The sequence below is a fragment of the Pongo abelii genome, chromosome 3 (assembly GCF_028885655.2).
Source record: "Pongo abelii isolate AG06213 chromosome 3, NHGRI_mPonAbe1-v2.0_pri, whole genome shotgun sequence".
Taxonomy (NCBI): domain Eukaryota; kingdom Metazoa; phylum Chordata; class Mammalia; order Primates; family Hominidae; genus Pongo; species Pongo abelii.
In genome coordinates this window covers 127035231-127054643 of record NC_071988.2, presented here as the reverse complement: position 1 = coordinate 127054643, position 19413 = coordinate 127035231, and the positions used below count along the sequence as shown (strand labels likewise).

The following is a 19413-nucleotide window of genomic DNA, read 5'->3' as shown; positions in this document are numbered from 1 at the left end:
ATTGGGGCATTTAACCCATTTACATTTAAGGTTAATATTGTTATGTGTGAATTTACTCCTGTCATTATGATGTTAGCTGGTTATTTTGCCCGTTAATTTATGCAGTTTCTTCATAGTGTTGATGGTCTTTACCATTTGGCATGGTTTTGCAATGGCTGGTACTGGTTGTTCCTTTCTATGTTTAGTGCTTCCTTCAGGAACTCTTGTAAGGCGGGCCTGGTGGTGTCAAAATCTCTCAGCATTTGCTTGTCTGTAAAAGATTTTGTTTCTCCTTCACTTATGAAGCTTAGTTTGGCTAGATATGAAATTCTGGGTTGAAAATTCTTTTCTTTAAGAATGTTGAATATTGGCCCCCACTCTCTTCTGGCTTGTAGGGTTTCTGCGGAGTGATCAGCTGTTAGTCTGATGGGCTTCCCTTTGTGGGTAACCTGACCTTTCTCTCTGGCTGCCCTTAACATTTTTTCCTTCATTTCAACCTTGGTGAATCTGACAATTATGTGTGTTGGGGTTACTCTTCTGAAGGAGCATCTTTGTGGTGTTCTCTGTATTTCCTGAATTTGAATATTGGCTTGCCTTGCTAGGTTGGGGAAGTTCTTCTGGATAATATCCTGTACAGTGTTTTCTAATTTGGTTCCATTCTCCCCATCACTTTCAGGTACACCTATCAAATGTAGATTTGGTCTTTTCACATAGTCCCATATTTCTTGGAGGCTTTGTTCATTTCTTTTCATCCTTTTTTCTCTAATCTTGTCTTCTCGCTTTATTTCATTAATTTGATCTTCAGTCACTGATATCCTTTCTTCCACCTCATCAAATCGGCTGTCGAAGCTTGTGCATGCGTCATGAAGTTCTTGTGCTGTGGTTTTCAGCTCCATCAGGTCATTTAAGGTGTTCTCTACACTGTTTATTCTAGTTAGCCATTTGTCTAACCTTTTTCAAGGTTTTTAGCTTCTTTGTGATGGGTTAGAACATGTTCCTTAAGCTCGGAGAAGTTTGTTATTACCGACCTTCCGAAGCCTACTTCAGTCCATTCATCAAACTCATTCTCCATCCAGCTTTGTTCCATTGCTGGCGAGGAGCTGCGATTCTTTGGAGGAGAAGAGGCGCTCAGGTTTTTTGATTTTTCAGCTTTTCTGTTCTGGTTTCTCCCCATCTTTGTGGTTTTATCTACCTTTGGTCTTTGATGTTGGTGAGCTACAGATGCGGTTTTGGTGTGGATGTCCTTTTTTGTTGATGTTGATGCTATTCCTTTCTGTTAGTTTTCCTTCTAACAGGCCCCTCAGCTGCATGTTTTTTGGAATTTGCTGGAGGTCCACTCCAGACGCTGTTTGCCTGGGTATCACCAGCAGAGGCTGCAGAACAGCAAATATTGCAGAACAGCAAATATTGCTGCCTGATCCTTCCTCTGGAAGCTTTGTCCCAGAGGGGCACCTGCCTGTATGAGGTGTCTATCGGCCCCTATTGGGAGGTGTCTCCCAGTCCGGCTACATGGGGGTCAGGGACCCACTTGAGAAGGCAGTCTGTCTGTTCTCAGAGCTCGAACGCCATGCTGGGAGAACCACTGCCGCCTTCAGAGCTATCAGACAGGGACGTTTAAGTCTGCACAAGTTTCTGCTGCCTTTTGTTCAGCTGTGCCCTGCCCACAGAGGTGAAGTCTATAGAGGCTGTGGGCCTTGCAGAGCTGCACTGAGGTCCACCCAGTTCGAGCTTCCCAGCTGCTTTGTTTACCTACTCAAGCCTCAGCAATGGTGGATGCCCCTCCCTCCACCAGGCTGCAGTCTCGCAGGCCAATCTCAGACTGCTGCGCTAGCAGTGAACAAGGCTCTGTGGGCGTGGGACCCACTGAGCCAGACGCAGGAGGGAATCCCCTGGTCTGCTGGTTGTGAAGACTGTGGGAAAAGCGCAGTATTTGGGCGGTAGTGTACAGTTCCTCCAGGTACAGTCTGTCACGGCTTCCCTTGCCTAGGAAAGGGAAATCCCCGACCCCTTGTGCTTCCCGGGTGAGGCGATGCCCCGCCCTGCTTCTACTCGCCCTCCATGGGCTGTACCCACTGTCCAACCAGTCCCAGTGAGATGAACCACGTACCTCAGTTTGAAATGCAGATATCATCACCTGTCTTCTGCATCAATCTCTCCGGGAGCTGCAGACCAGAGTTGTTCCTATTTGGCCATTTTGGAAGTGACTGCCTTTATTCTTGTGTACGGATTTTAGAATCCTAATTGTCAAGGATTTTTGGTATCTTTAAAACATTAATTTTTACATCAGTTGTTGATATGATATATGTTTCCCATTTATTCAGGTATTCTTGTTTATCTTTTATATCTTGTATATCTTTTAGCACAGTCTGAAAATATCTTAAATAGGTGTGTTTTAACTTATTTTAAAGGGAGAAAGCATTCATTTGTACTTGGAATTTTGCCATTTTTAACTATTGCAGTTGTGTTTTAGTCATATACACATTCTAAACTTTGTCATCTTGTTCTTCAGTGATCTTTCTTATTAAGTTGGTACCAGTTTGTCACCAGATTCCCTCAATTTGACCTCAAATATCTTTCAGTCCATTCCCTCCTTCTTCCTATTGTGTTAAACTGTCATATCTTATTTTTCCATTGAATCAGTGTTAACATTTCTCTAGTTAGCCTCCTGACACAAAAATTTATCTCCCACACTGTTTACCAGACTTACTTTATTTTAAAGAAAACATATTTTAAGAAAGGTTTTGACTCCTCAGAGCTTACAGAAAAATCCAGATTCTCTAACTTAGTAAAATGCTTTTTTTTCCTAGCCATTCACACTGTTTATCCAAAGTTCTTAACACACTGAGCTTTTCACCCTTTCTTATATATTCCAGGTAGTTTTGCACCTTAGTGGTTTTATCTTTTGAGAACCAGATTAAATATCATCTCTCAGTGAATTCTCTTTGACTCTGCAAGGCAAAGGCAGTTGGTTAATTGCCACTTTTTTCACTCCCACACTATTTTGTTTGATTCTGTGAAATGTCTTTGATTTCACAGATTCATAATTTGTTTGTTTCCTTATCTACCCGCCTATCTAGATTATGAAATCTTGCAGGGCTGGGACTCTCTCTCTCTTTTATATTTTTTAGCCCACTTTGAGGTATAAGTGACATCCAGTCAAATTCACCCCATTTTAAGTATCCAATTCAGTGAGTTTTGATAACTATATAGTCTTCTAGCAACTATCACATTCATAACACAAAACATTTCCATCACCCCCAAATTCCCGCATATCCCTGTGCAGTCAATCCCTTCCTCCTACCATAGGCCATTAGCAAACACTGATTTACTTTCTGTCACAATAGTTTGCCTTTTCTAGAAATACCTATCAATGGACTGTGGCATCAATTATTATTCACATGGCTGGATATATGACTTCTTTCTCTTGCCTAATGTTTTGGAGATTCATGCATATTGTTGCATGTATCAGGTTAGTTCTTCCTAATTTATTACTGAACGGTCTTCCATTTTTTAGATTATACCACAGTTTATCCATTCACATGCTGTTGGAAATTTGGGTTTCCAGTTTTGGGCTAATGTGAATAAAGTTGCTCTGAACAGTGAATTACAAGTCTTCATGTGAACATGTTTTAATTTCCAGTGGGGAACTCAGGAATAGTTTTGCTGAGTAAGATGGTAATTATATGTTTAACATTGTAAGAAACTGTCAAATTGTTTACCAGAGTGGCTCTACCATTTGTATTTCTACTAGCAATGTATCCAGTTGCTGTCAGAACATGTATTCATTCTTTATACTTTGTTACAGATTGTCTTAAATAACAAAATGTTTTTTAAAGAAAGTAAGAGAAATACATTTGCCTGTGTACATGTGTCTTTTACTTTTGCCCATATATTTGCCATTTTCATACCCATGTATTTTGTTTCTTCCTGAAGATCTGTGTAGATCTCAGTTTCCACCGGTGTCATTCTCTTTCAGTTCAAGGACTTTCACATATGCTTCTAGTGCAGTCCTGCTGGTGGCGAATTTTCTTTCTTTTTTTTTTTAAATATGGAACACTTCACGAATTTGCGTGTCATCCTTGCGCAGGGGCCATGCTAATCTTCTCTGTATTGTTCCAATTTTAGTATATGTGCTATTTATCTAAAATAATCTTTTTTTGCCTTTGTTTTAGAAATACAATTTTGCTTGATGTCAAATTTAAAGTTACAGGGTTTTTTAAGCTTTATATTGATGTTCCATTTTCTATCAGCCCCCATTGCTTCTAATGAAAGGTGAACAGCCATTTGTATTGTTACCTCACATACAGTTGACCCCTAAACAACATGGGTTTGAACTGTACAGGTCCACTTATACATGGATTTCTTTCAACCAAATGAGGATTGAAAATAACAATATTCTCAGGGTGCAACACCCAGTATAATGAGGGTCTACTTTTCATATAGCTGGTTTCTGCAGGACTACTGTGAGACTTTCGTATGCATGGATTTTTGGGGGAGCAGGTGGTGGTCCTGGAACTAATCCTTCATGTAAACCTTGTTACTAGTGTATAATGTGTTATTTTTTCTCAGACTGCTTTGAAGATTTTCTCCTTATCTTTGGATTTCAGAAACTTTTTTTTTCTTTGATGAGCTAAGGTTTCCTTTTGTTTGTATTTATTCTGCTTAGGATATACTGAGCTTTGTGGATCTGTAAGTTCATTTTTTTTCATCATAATTGGGAAATTGTTTGCCATAATTATTTCACTTTTGAGGGGGCTCTGTTTTCTCACCTGCATTCTGAGACTAAATACACATATTTTGGACTACTTTTTATTGTCTTACAAATCACTAATATGCTTCCTGTTTCATCTTTTTCTCCTTACTGTTATTTAGACTGGATAATTTCTGTTAATCTATCTTCCACTTCCCTTTTTTTTTGTTTTTTTTCCTGCCATATCCACGTTCTGCTGTTAAACCTACCTGACTTTTCTTTTCAGATCCTCCTTTTGCTCTTTTTTTTTTTTTTTAAGTTTTATAGTTTCTGTTCCTCATCTTGGATTTCCATATGTTCGTGCATTGTGACCATGTTTCCTGAAAGTCCTGAACGTGTTCATAATAACTACTTTAAAATTCTTGTTTGCATAGGTCACATAAGGATTGATTGCTGTTAACTGCTTTTTCTCTTGATACAGGTCTCAGAAATATTACAGTATATACAATAAATCGCATAGTCATCCTGCCTTCACTTGACAGGAGCCAGGCTTCCAGCCTGTCCTACCTGCCTGCACATCAGGATTCCTATGTGCCCCTGGATGCAGCCCTACATGTTGTTTTGTATTTTTGTTCCCTTTTGGGTCTACAAAGTTACTTATCTTGTTTTTGAGTCTTTTTGATGTTAATCTTTTTATAAGGTATCTATTTTAGGTAGGTTAGCCTGAGGGAGTACATTGAAACACGAATTTAGTGCCCCTCCTGTCAAAAGGTCTCTGTTTTTTCCAAAGCAGAATGCTTTGGAAACTTGAGGAGTCTTTTTATTTGCTGATAATTTGGTTAATATACTTGAACTCAGTGAAAGCCTCATTTCAGAAATAAATATTTATAGGTACTTCACTCAAGTAATTCTATTTATATATTCCCTCTCCATTCCAAATGTTTAAAAAAGGGGTTAATTTAACTTCAACACAGTGGAAAAAAATAAATTTATAAGAACTAAATTGTAATAATATTAGAGATAAAAGTAAACGTGTCTGTTGTTAAATAAGAAATTAATTACAAATTCATTTAGGGTCTTTACTATAAGTGAAAAACTATATGTGTACAGCAAAAAGTTATTAATAAGTATGCATGTGTATGTGTATATATGTATGCCTAGATACTTTTTATATATGTTATTTTTAGTCTTTGTGTTTGTTTATAACTATGCCTACCTACATTGATTTTTCAGGAGCATTATACAAATTAAAGTAACAGTCAATATTAATGAAAATCTGTTTAGTATTTTTCTAAAAAAATTAACTCATGTTTGTGTATTTATTTATTTATTTATTCATTCATTTATTTTTGAGGCGGAGTCTCACTCTGTCACCCAGGCTGGAGTGCAGTGGCACGATCTCGGCTCACTGCAAGCTCCGCCTCCCAGGTTCATGCCATTCTCCTGCCTCAGCCTCCCGAGTAGCTGGGACCACAGGTGCCCACCACCATGCCCAGCTAATTTTTTGTATTTCTTTAGTAGAGACGGGGTTTCAACATGTTAGTCAGGATGGTCTCGATCTCCTGACCTGGTGATCTGCCCACCTCGGCCTCCCAAAGTGCTGGGATTACAGGCGCGAGCCACCGCGGCTGGCCTGTGTATTTATTTTTGAAAGATAAAAGCTTGTAAAGCTATTAATTTGCCTGTAAGTATAACTTTGGCTGCATTCATGGACAAAGTTTTGAGGAATTGGAGAGATAATGATTGATATTTGTTAAGAATTATTCCCTTTTATTAGGTGATTTTCACCCATTATTTAATCCCCATGACAACCTTGATTTCTTCTTCCCTATTCCGGATTTGAAGAAACAAGGTAGTACATTTTTCCCAAGGTGATACAATATGTAAGTACCAGAAATGGAATTTAAACTTAGTGCTGTCTGATTCCAAACATGTTTTTCTTTAGTTCTTCTTAGAAACTTCCTGAGTGTTCTCATTGTCATTATTTTCTGAATATTTTTAGAGTTTTGATTTTCTTTTGGACCCAAAAGTTATTTATTTAGTAAGACTTTTTCTTCTTTGTTTATTTGCTTTTAATATTTATCTTTTAACTATATTTAAAAAATCAGGGGATTGGGGGTGGTTCTTTTTCAGTAGGCAAGAGTTTTTAAATGTATTTATTGTTGATCTTTAAATTTATTATATTGTACTTATAGAATGTGTTGTATTAATTTCCTTATGTTTAAAATTTCTTAACATTTTCTTTGTTTTTGGTATATAATTATTTTTAAAGGTTATTGTTTTAATATGTCTCTAGACTAAATAGGTCTCATACTTTCTCTAAATTCCTTTCTCATATATACTGTTCATGGTCTTTGTATATAAAATATACCTTATCAATTTGGCTTTTGAAGTCATATCATTACTATTAACTTACTTCCAAAGTATGTTTAATTCTGAAGTGTGGGTAATATTGAAGTCTTGGCAAAACGCATGTGATTAGAAACCCCCCTGGTGCAACAGAGTGTGTTTTTGGATTCAAAAAAAAAAAAAAGAGTAGAAAGAATTTTCTAACTAGATTTTAGAAACAAGTGAATTGGTTTATATGGAAAGGAAATTTGGTTATATGAAAGATATACAGTATCCCCAGTGAAGGAAAAAAATAAGTCATAAACGTTTCTCTTAGAAAGTATTGTGTTAGATTTATCTCATGTCTGCAGAGATAAAATGGTAGGTTTTTGTGAAGTTATTATAGGTTTTCTTTTATAGAAACATAAACCAAAGTTAGTTAAGAAAAACTAAATTAAAATGAGAGCTCTGGACTTGGAAAAACCCAATGGAACCTTAAGATTTGTCAGTTACATTGCTTCATTATTACCTGTTTTTCAACTGGAATTTTAGAGAGAAATTTATGATATTTTCAATGTATTTATATAGAACTGTGATTATTTATAAAACATATTTTTATAGTTTTAATATAAAAATTCCCTTAAGGAGATTCTATATAATCTTTGTTAATTAAACTTTCAAATTTGAAAGTAAATCATGGCTGCATACTATTTGTCAGAAGTTATGATACTCTTTATGAAGCCTTTTTTAAAAATCTGGGGTGATAGGCTGGGCACGGTGGCTCACACTTGTAATCCCAACACTTTGGGAGGCCAAGGCAGGAGGAACACTGGAGCCCAGGAGTTCAAGACCAGCCTGGGCAACAAAGCAACTAAAACAAAACAAAGCAACTCTACTGGGGGGGAAAAAAAAAAGATTAGCCAAGCATGGTGGTGCACACTTGTAGTCCTAGCTTCTTGGAAATCAAAAGTGGATGAATTGATTGAGCCCTGGAAGTCAAGGTTGCAGTGAGCCGTGATTGCACAGTGCACTCCAGCCTATGTGACAGAGCAAGACACTGTGTCAAAAAAGAAAGAGAGAGAGAGAGAGAGAAAGAGAGAGAAAGAAAGAGGAAAGAAAAAAAGAGAAAGAATTTTGAGGACTGCTTTCAGTTTTACTGTAATTTAGGTTATTAATGTTAACAGGCTTATCCTTTTCTGCTCTTTGAATCTCATGTAAGTCTCATCTTTATTGGTTTATTATTGTTAATTTTTTTTCCATTGGTAATTCCTCTCAGTTTTACTTTCTAAAAAATACCCAAAATCTTACCATTCATTACTACCTCCATACAACTACGTTTGTCTAGGCCCTCATCACAGTTCATCTAAGTAGACTCTCTTAGCAGCTCCTTATTGGACTTCCAGCTTCCATTTTTTCCTCTATGTAGTCTTTTCTTTACATAGCAGATAGAAAGATCTTAAAACATTTTCTCCTCTGCCCAAAACCATCCCAAAGTTAATGCTATAATCCTTAGTATGGCCCTTAGAGTCCTCTGTGACTGGCCTGTGACTGCTTCTCTAATCTTAATCTTATCTCCTAACACTTTCTGTTTTTTCACTGTGCTCTAGCCATAGGACTTTCTTACTCTCTCCCTGAAATGTTAAAAGCACACCCTTACTTCAGAATATTTGCATTTACTGTCTTCCTCCCAGATTGCACTCCTTTCAGATACCTGAATGAGTTGCTCCCACAGTTCATCCAAGACTCTACTAAAGTGATTTCACCAGAGGATATCCCTGACCTCTCATATCTAAAATTCTCTTCTTACCTTACTTGCAAAGCAGCCTATATGCATAACTGTAGATTTTTATGGTTTTTTTCCTCCTAATGTTTAACTGTTTTCTTAGCCAGGCCTAATTTTTTTGTTTTTCTTTTTTGTTTTTCTTTTTAGATGGGGTCTCACTATGTTGCCCAGAATGGTCTCAAACTCCTAGGCTCAAGCAATCCTGCCACCTCAGCTTCTCAAGTAGCTGGGGTTAGGGGCATGCCATGGCACCTAGCTCCAGGCTTAATTTGGCAACAGATATTTTAGCAATGTTTTATTGAATTCTTTCAGAACATTCAAATTAACTTCATAAAGACAAACACTTTTTTGTACTCATAAATTCACTGGTGTATGTAATATTTAATTACATCTCATAATTATAATAAAAGATACAGTTAGCATAAATGGTTTGGGAATAAACACACCTGATGCTTGGTAAAGCTAAAATTTAACAGATGGAAATAGAAGTGTGGGCTTCATTCTAGAGTACTCTGCCAGAGTCAGCATACATAATATGTGAACATTAATCAGAATGTTCTACAAAAGTAGAGTCTTTACTAATCAGTCCAGTAAGTTGATCAAGTAGAGTTCAATTAAAAGAGCTTAATTTCTAACCAAAATTAGAAACTGAAATAGATTTAGCTTAATTACATATATAGCTTTTCCAGATTATCCTAACTTTATTGGATTAGTTCATCTCTAAAATTCATATAAAATTAATTCCACAAGTGGGAATAAATGACTACTAGAGAACTGCCACTTTTCTTAAAATAACAGATTGTAAAAAATATATCTAATCAAAGATGTCCTACAAATGGATAGTGTTGATGGTTGCACAAAATTGTAGACATACTTCATGTCACTGAATTATACACTTAAAAATGCTTAACATGGCAAATTTTATATTATGGATATTTTATCACAATAAAATAAAACTGAAAAAATACATCTTTACTTACATTTTTTAAATGTAAATAAAACTTTTGGGCAATGTTACTATGCAATATGGAAGAAAAAGCAGAAGTCATGGAATTAGAAGTCTTGTATTTATATAATACAAGTTCTATCATGAGTGAGTTGGATAGATTTTGGCAAACCTTTTAAACTATCTTAGCTGTAGTTTTCTGATGTTGAATATAAACATACTTGTTCTTAACTCTTAGGAATTTCATGAGGAACAAGTTTAAGTTTTATATATATCTATATATGCTTTTCATAAACCACAAATAAGTTTATACACTTTAGCTGGAACTTTTTATAATTTCAGAGGGGTTATTGAACTGACTGTTGGCATTGGATATAAGAATTTGGCTTCAGGCATTTGCTTTTGAGGTTTTAAAAATGTTTAAATATCTTACTGTAATTTTTTTGTTTTGCTATTTGGGACAATGCAGCTGTTTTCTCCTAGGGTATAATTAGTTGAGAATGGAAAAGTTTAGCTTATATTTGGAGAGTTATACTTCCTATTTCCATTATAAAATTTTCAGTTTTTTTCCTAATTTGTGTCTTTGCTTATTGGGTCCTCTTTATGACCTTTGAAGAGAAAGCCTCCTAGACTGAGGCAGATATTAGATAATTAGCTTTCTCTTTCTCCTTGGAAGTCAGTGAGCTAAGTCACAAAAATCATATAAAAGTTATATGATTTGTATAAGATATACAGTGGAACAGAAAATGATAGTTTGAGTAAGGTACAATGATGAAGTCATAAATCAGATTTAAGCAATAGAAAATTATTTATTGCTTTGTTGCCCAGGCTGGAGTGCAGTGGCATGGTCTTGGCTGACTACAGCCTCCACCTCCTGGACTAAAGCATTTCTCCTGCCTCAGCCTCCTGAGTAGCTTGGACTATAGGCAATCACCACCATGCCCGGCTAATTTTTTTTGTATTTTTAGTAGATATGGGGTTTCACCATGTTGGCCAGACTGGTCTCGAACTCCTGACCTCAGGTGATCCCAAAGTGCTGGGATTACAGGCATGAGCCACCACACCTGGCCTAGAAAATTATTTATCTTGGGCATTGATTAAATTGCATTTCTAGATACTCACCGTCGGTAGACTAAAAGATTTTTTTCCCCTCTGAATAAGAAAACCGTTCATTCAAGGAACTCAATATTAATTAATTTTTGCAAAACATCCCTGTTTTGTTAATAACAAAACAGTATAATTTTAATATGCTCTAATAAATATATTGTATACAATACAATATGCTGTGACAATATACTGTAATAAAATTACCAGCACCACTACTCTCATGCTTTGTGGCCATTCTGAAGCAAAATAAGGGTTAATTGAACACGAGCACTGCCATATCAAGACAGTGGATCTGCTAACTGAGAAGGCTGCTAAGTGACTAATGGTGGGTAGTATATAGAATGTGGCCACACTGGGCAAAGGGATGATTCATGTCTTGGACAGGATGGAGCAGGACAGTGCAAGATTTCATCAGGCTACTCAGAATGGTATGCAATTTAAAACTTATGAATTGTTTATTTCTGAAATTTTCCATTTAATATTTTTGGATTCAGTTGACTGTAGGTAACTGAAACTGCAGAAAACAAAACCGTGGACAAAGGGAGATTACTGTGTATATGATCCTCAGTGACTGGCTTTTCCTAGGTGTCTCCTCCCTCTCCCCTGCCTCCTAACAGTGATGTTCTAGCCATGCAGAACCATCTTTGTATATTCTAAAATATAGTCCCTTGCTTTTATGTGTGCTGTTCCTTCTGCCTTTTCCCCTCTTGTCCAGTTAGTGATGTACTTCTCACTTTTATAATGCTTTCTTTTACTCCCTCTTCTATGACATTACCGTTGCTTGTGTTTATCTCTGTTAAAACCTCATTGCATTTTAATTGCAGTTTATCTCTTTATCTCTTTCCCTGGGTTAAAAACTGAGTATCTTGATGAAAAGAACTTTGTTGTATCCATCCATTTATTCCCCATACATAGCACATTGTCTGAAGATGCTTTGTAAATGTTTGTAGAGTGCAGGAATAGTATTATACATATGAAAATACAAAAGTCTGAAGGTGATATACATATCAATGGTGATGCTGCTCTAGGTATCATAATCAATTGTGCTGCTTGTTAGACTGGGCCCCATGTTTCCTGGCTCCCTCGGTCCAATGCTCTGCCACTAAATGGAATTAATTTTGGTTCTTAACAAAACATCTTTTTGTTTTTTCTTTACAGATATTGATGATGTTAAGAAGTTCAAACCGGGTTACCTGGAAGCTACTCTTAATTGGTTTAGATTATATAAGGTACCAGATGGAAAACCAGAAAACCAGTTTGCTTTTAATGGAGAATTCAAAAACAAGGTGAAGATGAGAATCTTTATTTTAAAATGTACCTCCTGATACCTGTACAATATTCGTTTCACTTGGGAAGTTTCTTATGTGAATATGTATATATAGCATGGTAAAAAAAGTGCTTTTTACTAACTTACATATTTAAAAACATTATTTTATTATTTAAATTTTGTTTCAGAAGATCTCTCTAAGTGAATCAACAAGGCTGAAAAATATATATTTCCATCTATGTGTCTATAGCTCTTACATCTTGGAAAATGAAGGAATTTCATGATCAGACTAATTTTGCAAATTGTGTACATAGAAAAACTTTCTATTTACTGTTTTGTGGAGGAGAAAGTTACTCATCCTTAATGTAAATCCATAGGGGCCTCCTTCCTAAGTGTTCATTCTACCACAACGGAACTAAGCTGCTTAACAGTTGAAAGGACACCTGAATTATCTTACTGTCATAGGATTTTTCTATTAGAATACTCCAGAGTTACCACAAAGTAACTCTAATATGACACAAATGGAGAGAATAGGCCAAAGAGTTAAAGTCTAAAACATGGAATATTTTTTTAAAGTTATTACCACTAGGTAAATTGAATATTTGAAACCAACTTTTAAGTGGATACCAGTATGTATGTTTTATAAGTGAAATAAGGCATGTTAATGAAAACTTAAAATTTATAATGGGTATTTTGCTGTAAAAGAATTGATTGCTGGACTTAGTGTTTTTCTGAAAGCACATTAAAAGAATCCTTCAAATCTTGAGGGCTTTGTGTGGGATTATTAAATGTAAATATAAAATTATTATTTTAGATTAAATTATCTTAAAGGATTGAAAATTTATACATTATTTTTCTTTTAAAAATTTGCATTTTATTATTGAGATAATTGAAATTTTAAACCTATATGGTATTTTTGCCTCAGGGTAAGTCTGCCAAGTCACAAATTTGTAAAGAATGAGGTAGTTTTTGGTTTTTGTTTGTTTTTGACAAATAGTAATTCTTTTCGATATAAAGATGAGGTCATTTATACAACTTCTCCAGAAAATAATTGTTTTATGCATTGCTTTTTACTACTGCTATTTAAAATAATAGAGCCTTAGTGCCCTTAGTATTGCTATGAAAGAACTGCTGAGGTTGGGTAATTTATAAAGAAAAGGTTTATTTAGCTCACAGTCCTACAGGCTATACCAGAAGCATGGTGCTGGCATCTGCTTCTGGTAAGGACCTCAGAAAGCTTCCAATCATGCCAAAAGACAAAGGGGGAGCAGGCATGCCACAGGGTGAGAGAGGAAGCAAGTGAGAGAGGTGGAAGGTGCCCAGGGTCTTTTTAACAATCAGTTCTTGTGGGAACTAACAGAGCAAGAACTCACTCATTACTCTGAGGAGGCACCAGGCCATTCATGAGGGATCCACCCCCATGATCCATACACCTCCCATTAGGCCTCACTTCCAACATTGGGGATCAAATTTGAACATGAGATTTGAGAGGACAAATCCTCTCAAACCATAGCAGGGCATAACTCAAGAATTGATTTGTGCCTCTTTAACATGGTTGGGAAGATGGCTCCTTTCTTTTATTCTGGGTTTTTCTTGCCACTCCTTTAAACAAGTATTGAAATTGGTTCTGAATAATCACACTTATCCCAATAATTTGATTAAAAATCTATCCTTACATAATCAGATAATGTATTAGATATCTTGTCCTGTATCTGAAGTGGGATTCCTGCCCAACACTATCTCATTAAGATATAAGTCATCCTCCATCGCAGGTAATAGTAGACCTGAGAGAAATTCTCTTTTCAGAGGATAAATTTCCCATTATTACTGTATCTCAGTTCCCAAGATTCTTTAGTTTCTTTATTATCATAATGAGTTTAGTTATCATTGAAGAAGAAAGGAACTAGTTTGAACTAACCAGTAAGGACTCTCCTTAAGGAAAGCAAACAACATTTTTTGGGAAAAAACTCTAAAGAACTTTCTGCTTTGGAATTATAAAGCAAGTTTTCCTTAGATGTTCTTACTGGATATATATCCAACAAGAGGTATAGCTATTGCTGCTTATGCATTTTTAGACAATGTCATAAATGTCAAGGAGATGTACTACTTTCAGACAGTAGATAGTCTAAAATTACTTCGATTGAAAAAACTACATTTAGACTTCCTGCAGTTTTGATGATGCTGAAATTAATGGGTGCATGCTTACTGACAAGCCGGGTACTGGGTTAAGCACTTTACATATGTCATCTTACTTACTCTTTCAACAACTCTGTGACTTGGATCGGGGTTGGTAAACTTTTTTCTGTAATGGGTCATATAGAAAATATTTTAGGCTTTGCAGATCGTATGATTTCTGTCACAGCTGCTCAACTCTGCTATTATAGCACTAGAGCAGCCATAGGCCAAACACAAACAAATGTGACTGTTCAGTAAAACTTTACAGGGGGCAGGCTGGATTTTACCCATAGTTCCTAGTTTGCCAACCCCTGATATAGATTATCACTATTATATTCCACTTCATAGGTGAAGAAATTGAGGCTTAGCGAGCTTAAGTAACCTCCCCAAAGTCACACAGCTGACAAATAAGGAAGCCAGAATTTATACCAAGCTTTGCTTGACTCTGGAGCTCATGCCCTTAACAATTAGCTGTCATCACAAGATTAGTGTTGTGTTAGTGTAACAATGTGACTGATATTAAATACGTCTTTTTTTTATTTGTTTGTTTGGAGCTAGGCTTTTGCTCTTGAAGTTATTAAATCCACTCATCAATGTTGGAAAGCATTGCTTATGAAGAAGTGTAATGGAGGAGCTATAAATTGGTAAGAATTTGTCTTTTCTATGTAAGTAATGTTATTTTATAATTAATTGGTATTAAACAGCCACATAATAATCAGATTTCAGATTTTTATATTTTTTTTAAATTTAAACAATACAGATTATCTACCTATTCATTGGGCATTACTAAGTGTTGGGCACTATTAAACTAGGAATTGACGTGATCTTTTTTCTCAAGGAATTTATAATTTAGTGGGAATACTGACAAATAAATGGACATTTAATTGAAATACATTGTGCAAAGATGAAAAACGCAATTTTTCAGCATGTAAATCTATGCGGTTTCTTTAAAATCTAATAACTACCATATAATTTCTTAGAAAGTAAAAGCCTTCTTACTCATCATGATCACTAGTTGATTGATTAAGAGGAATTAAGTAATAGTAACATAAACATTTAATTTAAAACATTTAAATGTATATTCACCCGTTTTTGGATGTAGGGCTGAGCCCCTTTTAATATAGATTCCATATAGATTTTATATATATTCTAACATAACATAGGATAGAAAGTAAAGATTCTGTAATCCTTAAGCTCTTTATAACTTAAAATTCCTGACAGATTTTTAGGGTTCTTTTAAAAAAATCATTTAAATTTTATTATCTACACCAAATTTGACACCAAATTTTTGTAGTGATTCACCTTTATTGAGGCTTTTTAGGGCCCCAGTATTGTTTAAAGCCTCGTTAGTTTTATAACCTACTTAATGTTCATAGAAACAGTTCTTCCACACTCTTTCACAGTTCATCTGTGAACATAATTAATACTTAAAATTTGAAATTATAGTAACAAGTACAATTGACAAACATTTAAGAACTAAAACAACTGACTCTTGGTAAGTCTTAAGTATAGGAGGCAAAAGCAGGCTTGTGGGGGTACTAATGATAACACTATTAATACGATAGAGTCCCTGTTCTCTCTGGGAATCAAGAGGGTCATTAAAGCAATTATTAGACTAAGGTAATCGGATGGAGTAAAGAATTATTTAATATCAAGGAATGTTTTACCTAAGTTATCAAGAAGGCCCATTTTGCCTACAACACAAATGCTTGGCATTGAAGATATTGACTTTGTTTCACTTGCTTACTAAAGAAACACTGTCAACTCCTTGGCCTTCTCCCTTTTTTCTTACCTCGTATGCAGAGCACTCTTGTTTTTAAGCATAATCTTAAAATGTAGGTGATTGTTTCTAATATAGATAATATAATTTATTAACAGCAAAGCTGGATATGATTGAATGTCCTCTAGTCTTGTCCATCCTAGTAAATGGTAGAGTGAGCTATTCTTTGTGGTCTAAAATTAAGACTCCAGTGTAATGAGTCCCTCCAGTATGAAGGGGGGTGTCTGTGATTGTCTGAGGAAATATTTGCTTGCTCTTTGCTGTCTTGTCTCCTTCCTAATCACTTTCTAAAAAGCTTATGCAGTCTTTGATGAGACTTGAGTGTTTCCCCAGGTTTCCTCAGCTACACAGCCAGAGACCCTTTGTTTGGTTAGTATATCTATAGCTTGAATTCATTCCTTCTGTGCTGAGTCTAATTATCCTTACTGTGAAGGTAACTTTATTTCTAAGCTCTGAAATCATTTTGCTGTAGCCTCCTGAGTAATGAGAAGGATTACATTAGCAGTAAGAGTAAACATTTATTAACTCTGTACTATGTTCCACGTTCTGAGATAATTATATATGTTATGTAATTAATACTCAAGAATCCTATAAAATATGTATTGTTATCTCCATTTTACACATGAAGAAATTGAGTCCACATAAAGATTTAGGTAACTTACCTAAGGTCACACAATGCATTGTGGAGCTAGGATTTAAACCTTACTCTCTTTTTCTTTCTTTTTTTTTTTTTTTTTTTTTTCCAGATGGAATCTTGCTCTATTGCCCAAGTTGGAGTGCAGTGGTGCGATCTCGGCCCACTGCAACCTCCACCTCCCAGGTTCAAGTAATTTGCAATTCTCCTGCCTCAGCCTCTCAAGTAGCTGGGATTACATAAGCCTGAAACCACGCCTGGCTAATTTTTGTATTTTAATAGAGACTGAGTTTCTCCTTGTTGGTCAGGGTGGTCTCGAATTCCTGGCCTCAAGTGATCCGCCCACCTTGGCCTCCCAAAGTGCTGGAATTACAGGCATGAGCCACCACACCTGGCCTAAACCTTACTCTGTTAATAGCTGTGTTCTTTTACCTCCTCTACATTTTTTATAACAAAATAACTTTTTTTAGTTTAAGAATTTTCAGAATATAAGTTTCAGTATATGTATCATATGCATCTAGAAAATTTAAAATCAAGATCTTCAGAATTTTAACTCATTTTAATCCACTTTTCTCTTTTTTTAATCATAACTTAATTTGGAAATATATTCAGAGTTGTTAGTTTTTATTTCTTTTGCCTTCCTGTAATGAATTGCCTATCTTTCTTAATTCCTTAAACTGTACCATTATAGATTGGCAAGCTTCCTCTGCCTTCCTTTTTGAAACCTATTTTTCTCACTCAGTTCAGTTTAGGTCCATACTATCATAGACATTCTCTCAATGTGTATGTAATACACAGCATTAACTAGGGAAATTGTTAGAGAACTCAGATACATTGTCCCCTTCTTTAAACCTAGTGTATTAGTATCTTTAGGAAGTAGAGTCTAAACGTGTGTGTTTTTAAAGCCCCCTATGTAATTCTGATGAGCCTCTCTGCGTAAGAACCATATTATTATTATTATTATCATTATTATTATTATTATTATTTTGAGACAGTGTCTTGCTCTGTTGCCCAGGCTGGAGTGCAGGGGCACGAACATGACTCGTTGCAGGCTCCACCTCCCAGAGTTCAGTGATTCTCCCACCTCAGCCTCCCAAGTACAGGCATGCACCACCACACCTGGCTACTTTTTAAATTTTTTGTACGGACAGGGTCTCGCTATGTTGCTAGGGATAGTCATGAACTCCTGGGCTCAAGCAATCCACCCACCTCAGCCTCCCAAAGTGCTGGGATTACAGGTGCGAGCCACTGCGCTTGGCCTTAAGAATCATAAAATCCAAACTTGTTCTCGTGGAAAAACAAGGCCTTCCAAGATTTAGATAACCTTTCTTGCCTCATTTTCCATCACTTCTTGTCTCCTATTTCATGTTACAACAACTGAAAGCCACTTGTCACTGTGCTTGTAGTAATCTCTAGACCTTTACTCATTTTGTTTCCTTTGCCATGACTGTCTTCTCATTTCTTGAACTGGCCATGTTACTCATCTTTTAAGATTTAATTTTTACTTTGTCTTCTCTAGGAAACATTCCCTCATATGCTAGTTGAAATGCTAGTACTCTCTGTATTCCTTGTCTTCTGTGGATTTTTGTCATTACATCTGTCACAGTTATTAAATACTTGGTTCATGAATTTATCTTCTCTAGAATATAAGTTCCTCAAGAGCAGATGAATAAAGATGCCTTATTCATCTTTATATTCCTAATGCCTGGCATGTAGTAGCCACTCAATAAATATCTGTTGGAGTAAATTGTTGAATAATATTTTAAAGCCAACAATTTTTTTTTTTTTGAGACGAAGTCTCACTCTGTCACCCAGGCTGGAGTATAGTGGTGCAATCTCGGCTCACTGCAACCTCCGCCTCCCGGGCTCAAGCAATTCTCCTGCCTCAGCCTCCCAAGTAGCTGGGATTACAGGCACCCGCCACCATGCCTGGCCAATTTTTGTATTTTTAGTAGAGACGAGGTTTCACCATGTTGGCCAGGCTGGTCTCAAACTCCTGACCACAGGTGATCCACGTGCCTCAGCCTCCCAAAGTGCTGGGATTACAGGCGTAAGCCACCACTCCCAGCCTTGTTTTTGTTTTTTTTTTTTTAATCCAGTTAGTGACTCTTCTCTTTTCAGAAGCACTGCATTTATTAATTTATTTTCATTGATACCTTGAAAATTCTTTCTCCGAATAAGTTTTTTTGTTGTTGTTTATTCTTTTTTTCCACTGCTGGATGTTTACTCTGAAAGCTAAATATTATTTTAACAGAGAGAATTTTATTTCTAGTCTTACCTAAGAAAACTTTAAACTTGATTCTGGGAGAAATCATTTTTTGACATTTGAGTTTACTCTCCCACTTTCTCTTCAACCAGTTGATATACCTTATTAAGAAATCAGAAATGTACTATTCTGTTTACTACTTTATTTTATTAACCATTATTTATTTTGATTCATCTGTCTTATATATTTTTCAAGTTTTGATTGATTCTTGAGTGTCTTCTAGTTATAAAACTGCACTAATTCAGTTACCTAGCATTTCTTTACTCGTAATGCTTTATTTCTTTACTCATACTCTTTTTTATTAACAATCATTCTCCTGTTTAATATATTCTATACAGTACTACCAGAATTATCTTTCAAAAGTATGAATATAACTCATTTTTATGCCTAAAAACGTCTTATGATTCCCTTCAAAAATGGGATTTCATCCAACCCTTCTATTCTTAAACAATGTGTCC

General features: G+C 35.8%; 1 protein-coding gene and 1 non-coding gene across 9 annotated transcripts in view; one reads left to right on the top strand and one right to left on the bottom strand.

The window, feature by feature from the left end:
• The window catches only part of PPA2 (inorganic pyrophosphatase 2), a 112425-nt gene that overhangs the window by 66737 nt on the left and 26275 nt on the right, over nucleotides 1-19413 (top strand). For all 8 annotated transcript variants that reach the window (XM_002815026.5, XM_063723561.1, XM_054554237.1 and 5 more), the window contains 2 exons: nucleotides 11992-12119; nucleotides 14834-14919. In XM_002815026.5, coding sequence (XP_002815072.1) covers nucleotides 11992-12119; nucleotides 14834-14919 — 214 coding nt within the window. The remainder of the gene's footprint in view (nucleotides 1-11991; nucleotides 12120-14833; nucleotides 14920-19413) is intronic.
• LOC112133180 (U6 spliceosomal RNA) lies at nucleotides 4022-4129 on the bottom strand. Its single transcript, XR_002914867.1, has one exon. It is a non-coding gene; the product is annotated as a U6 spliceosomal RNA (small nuclear RNA).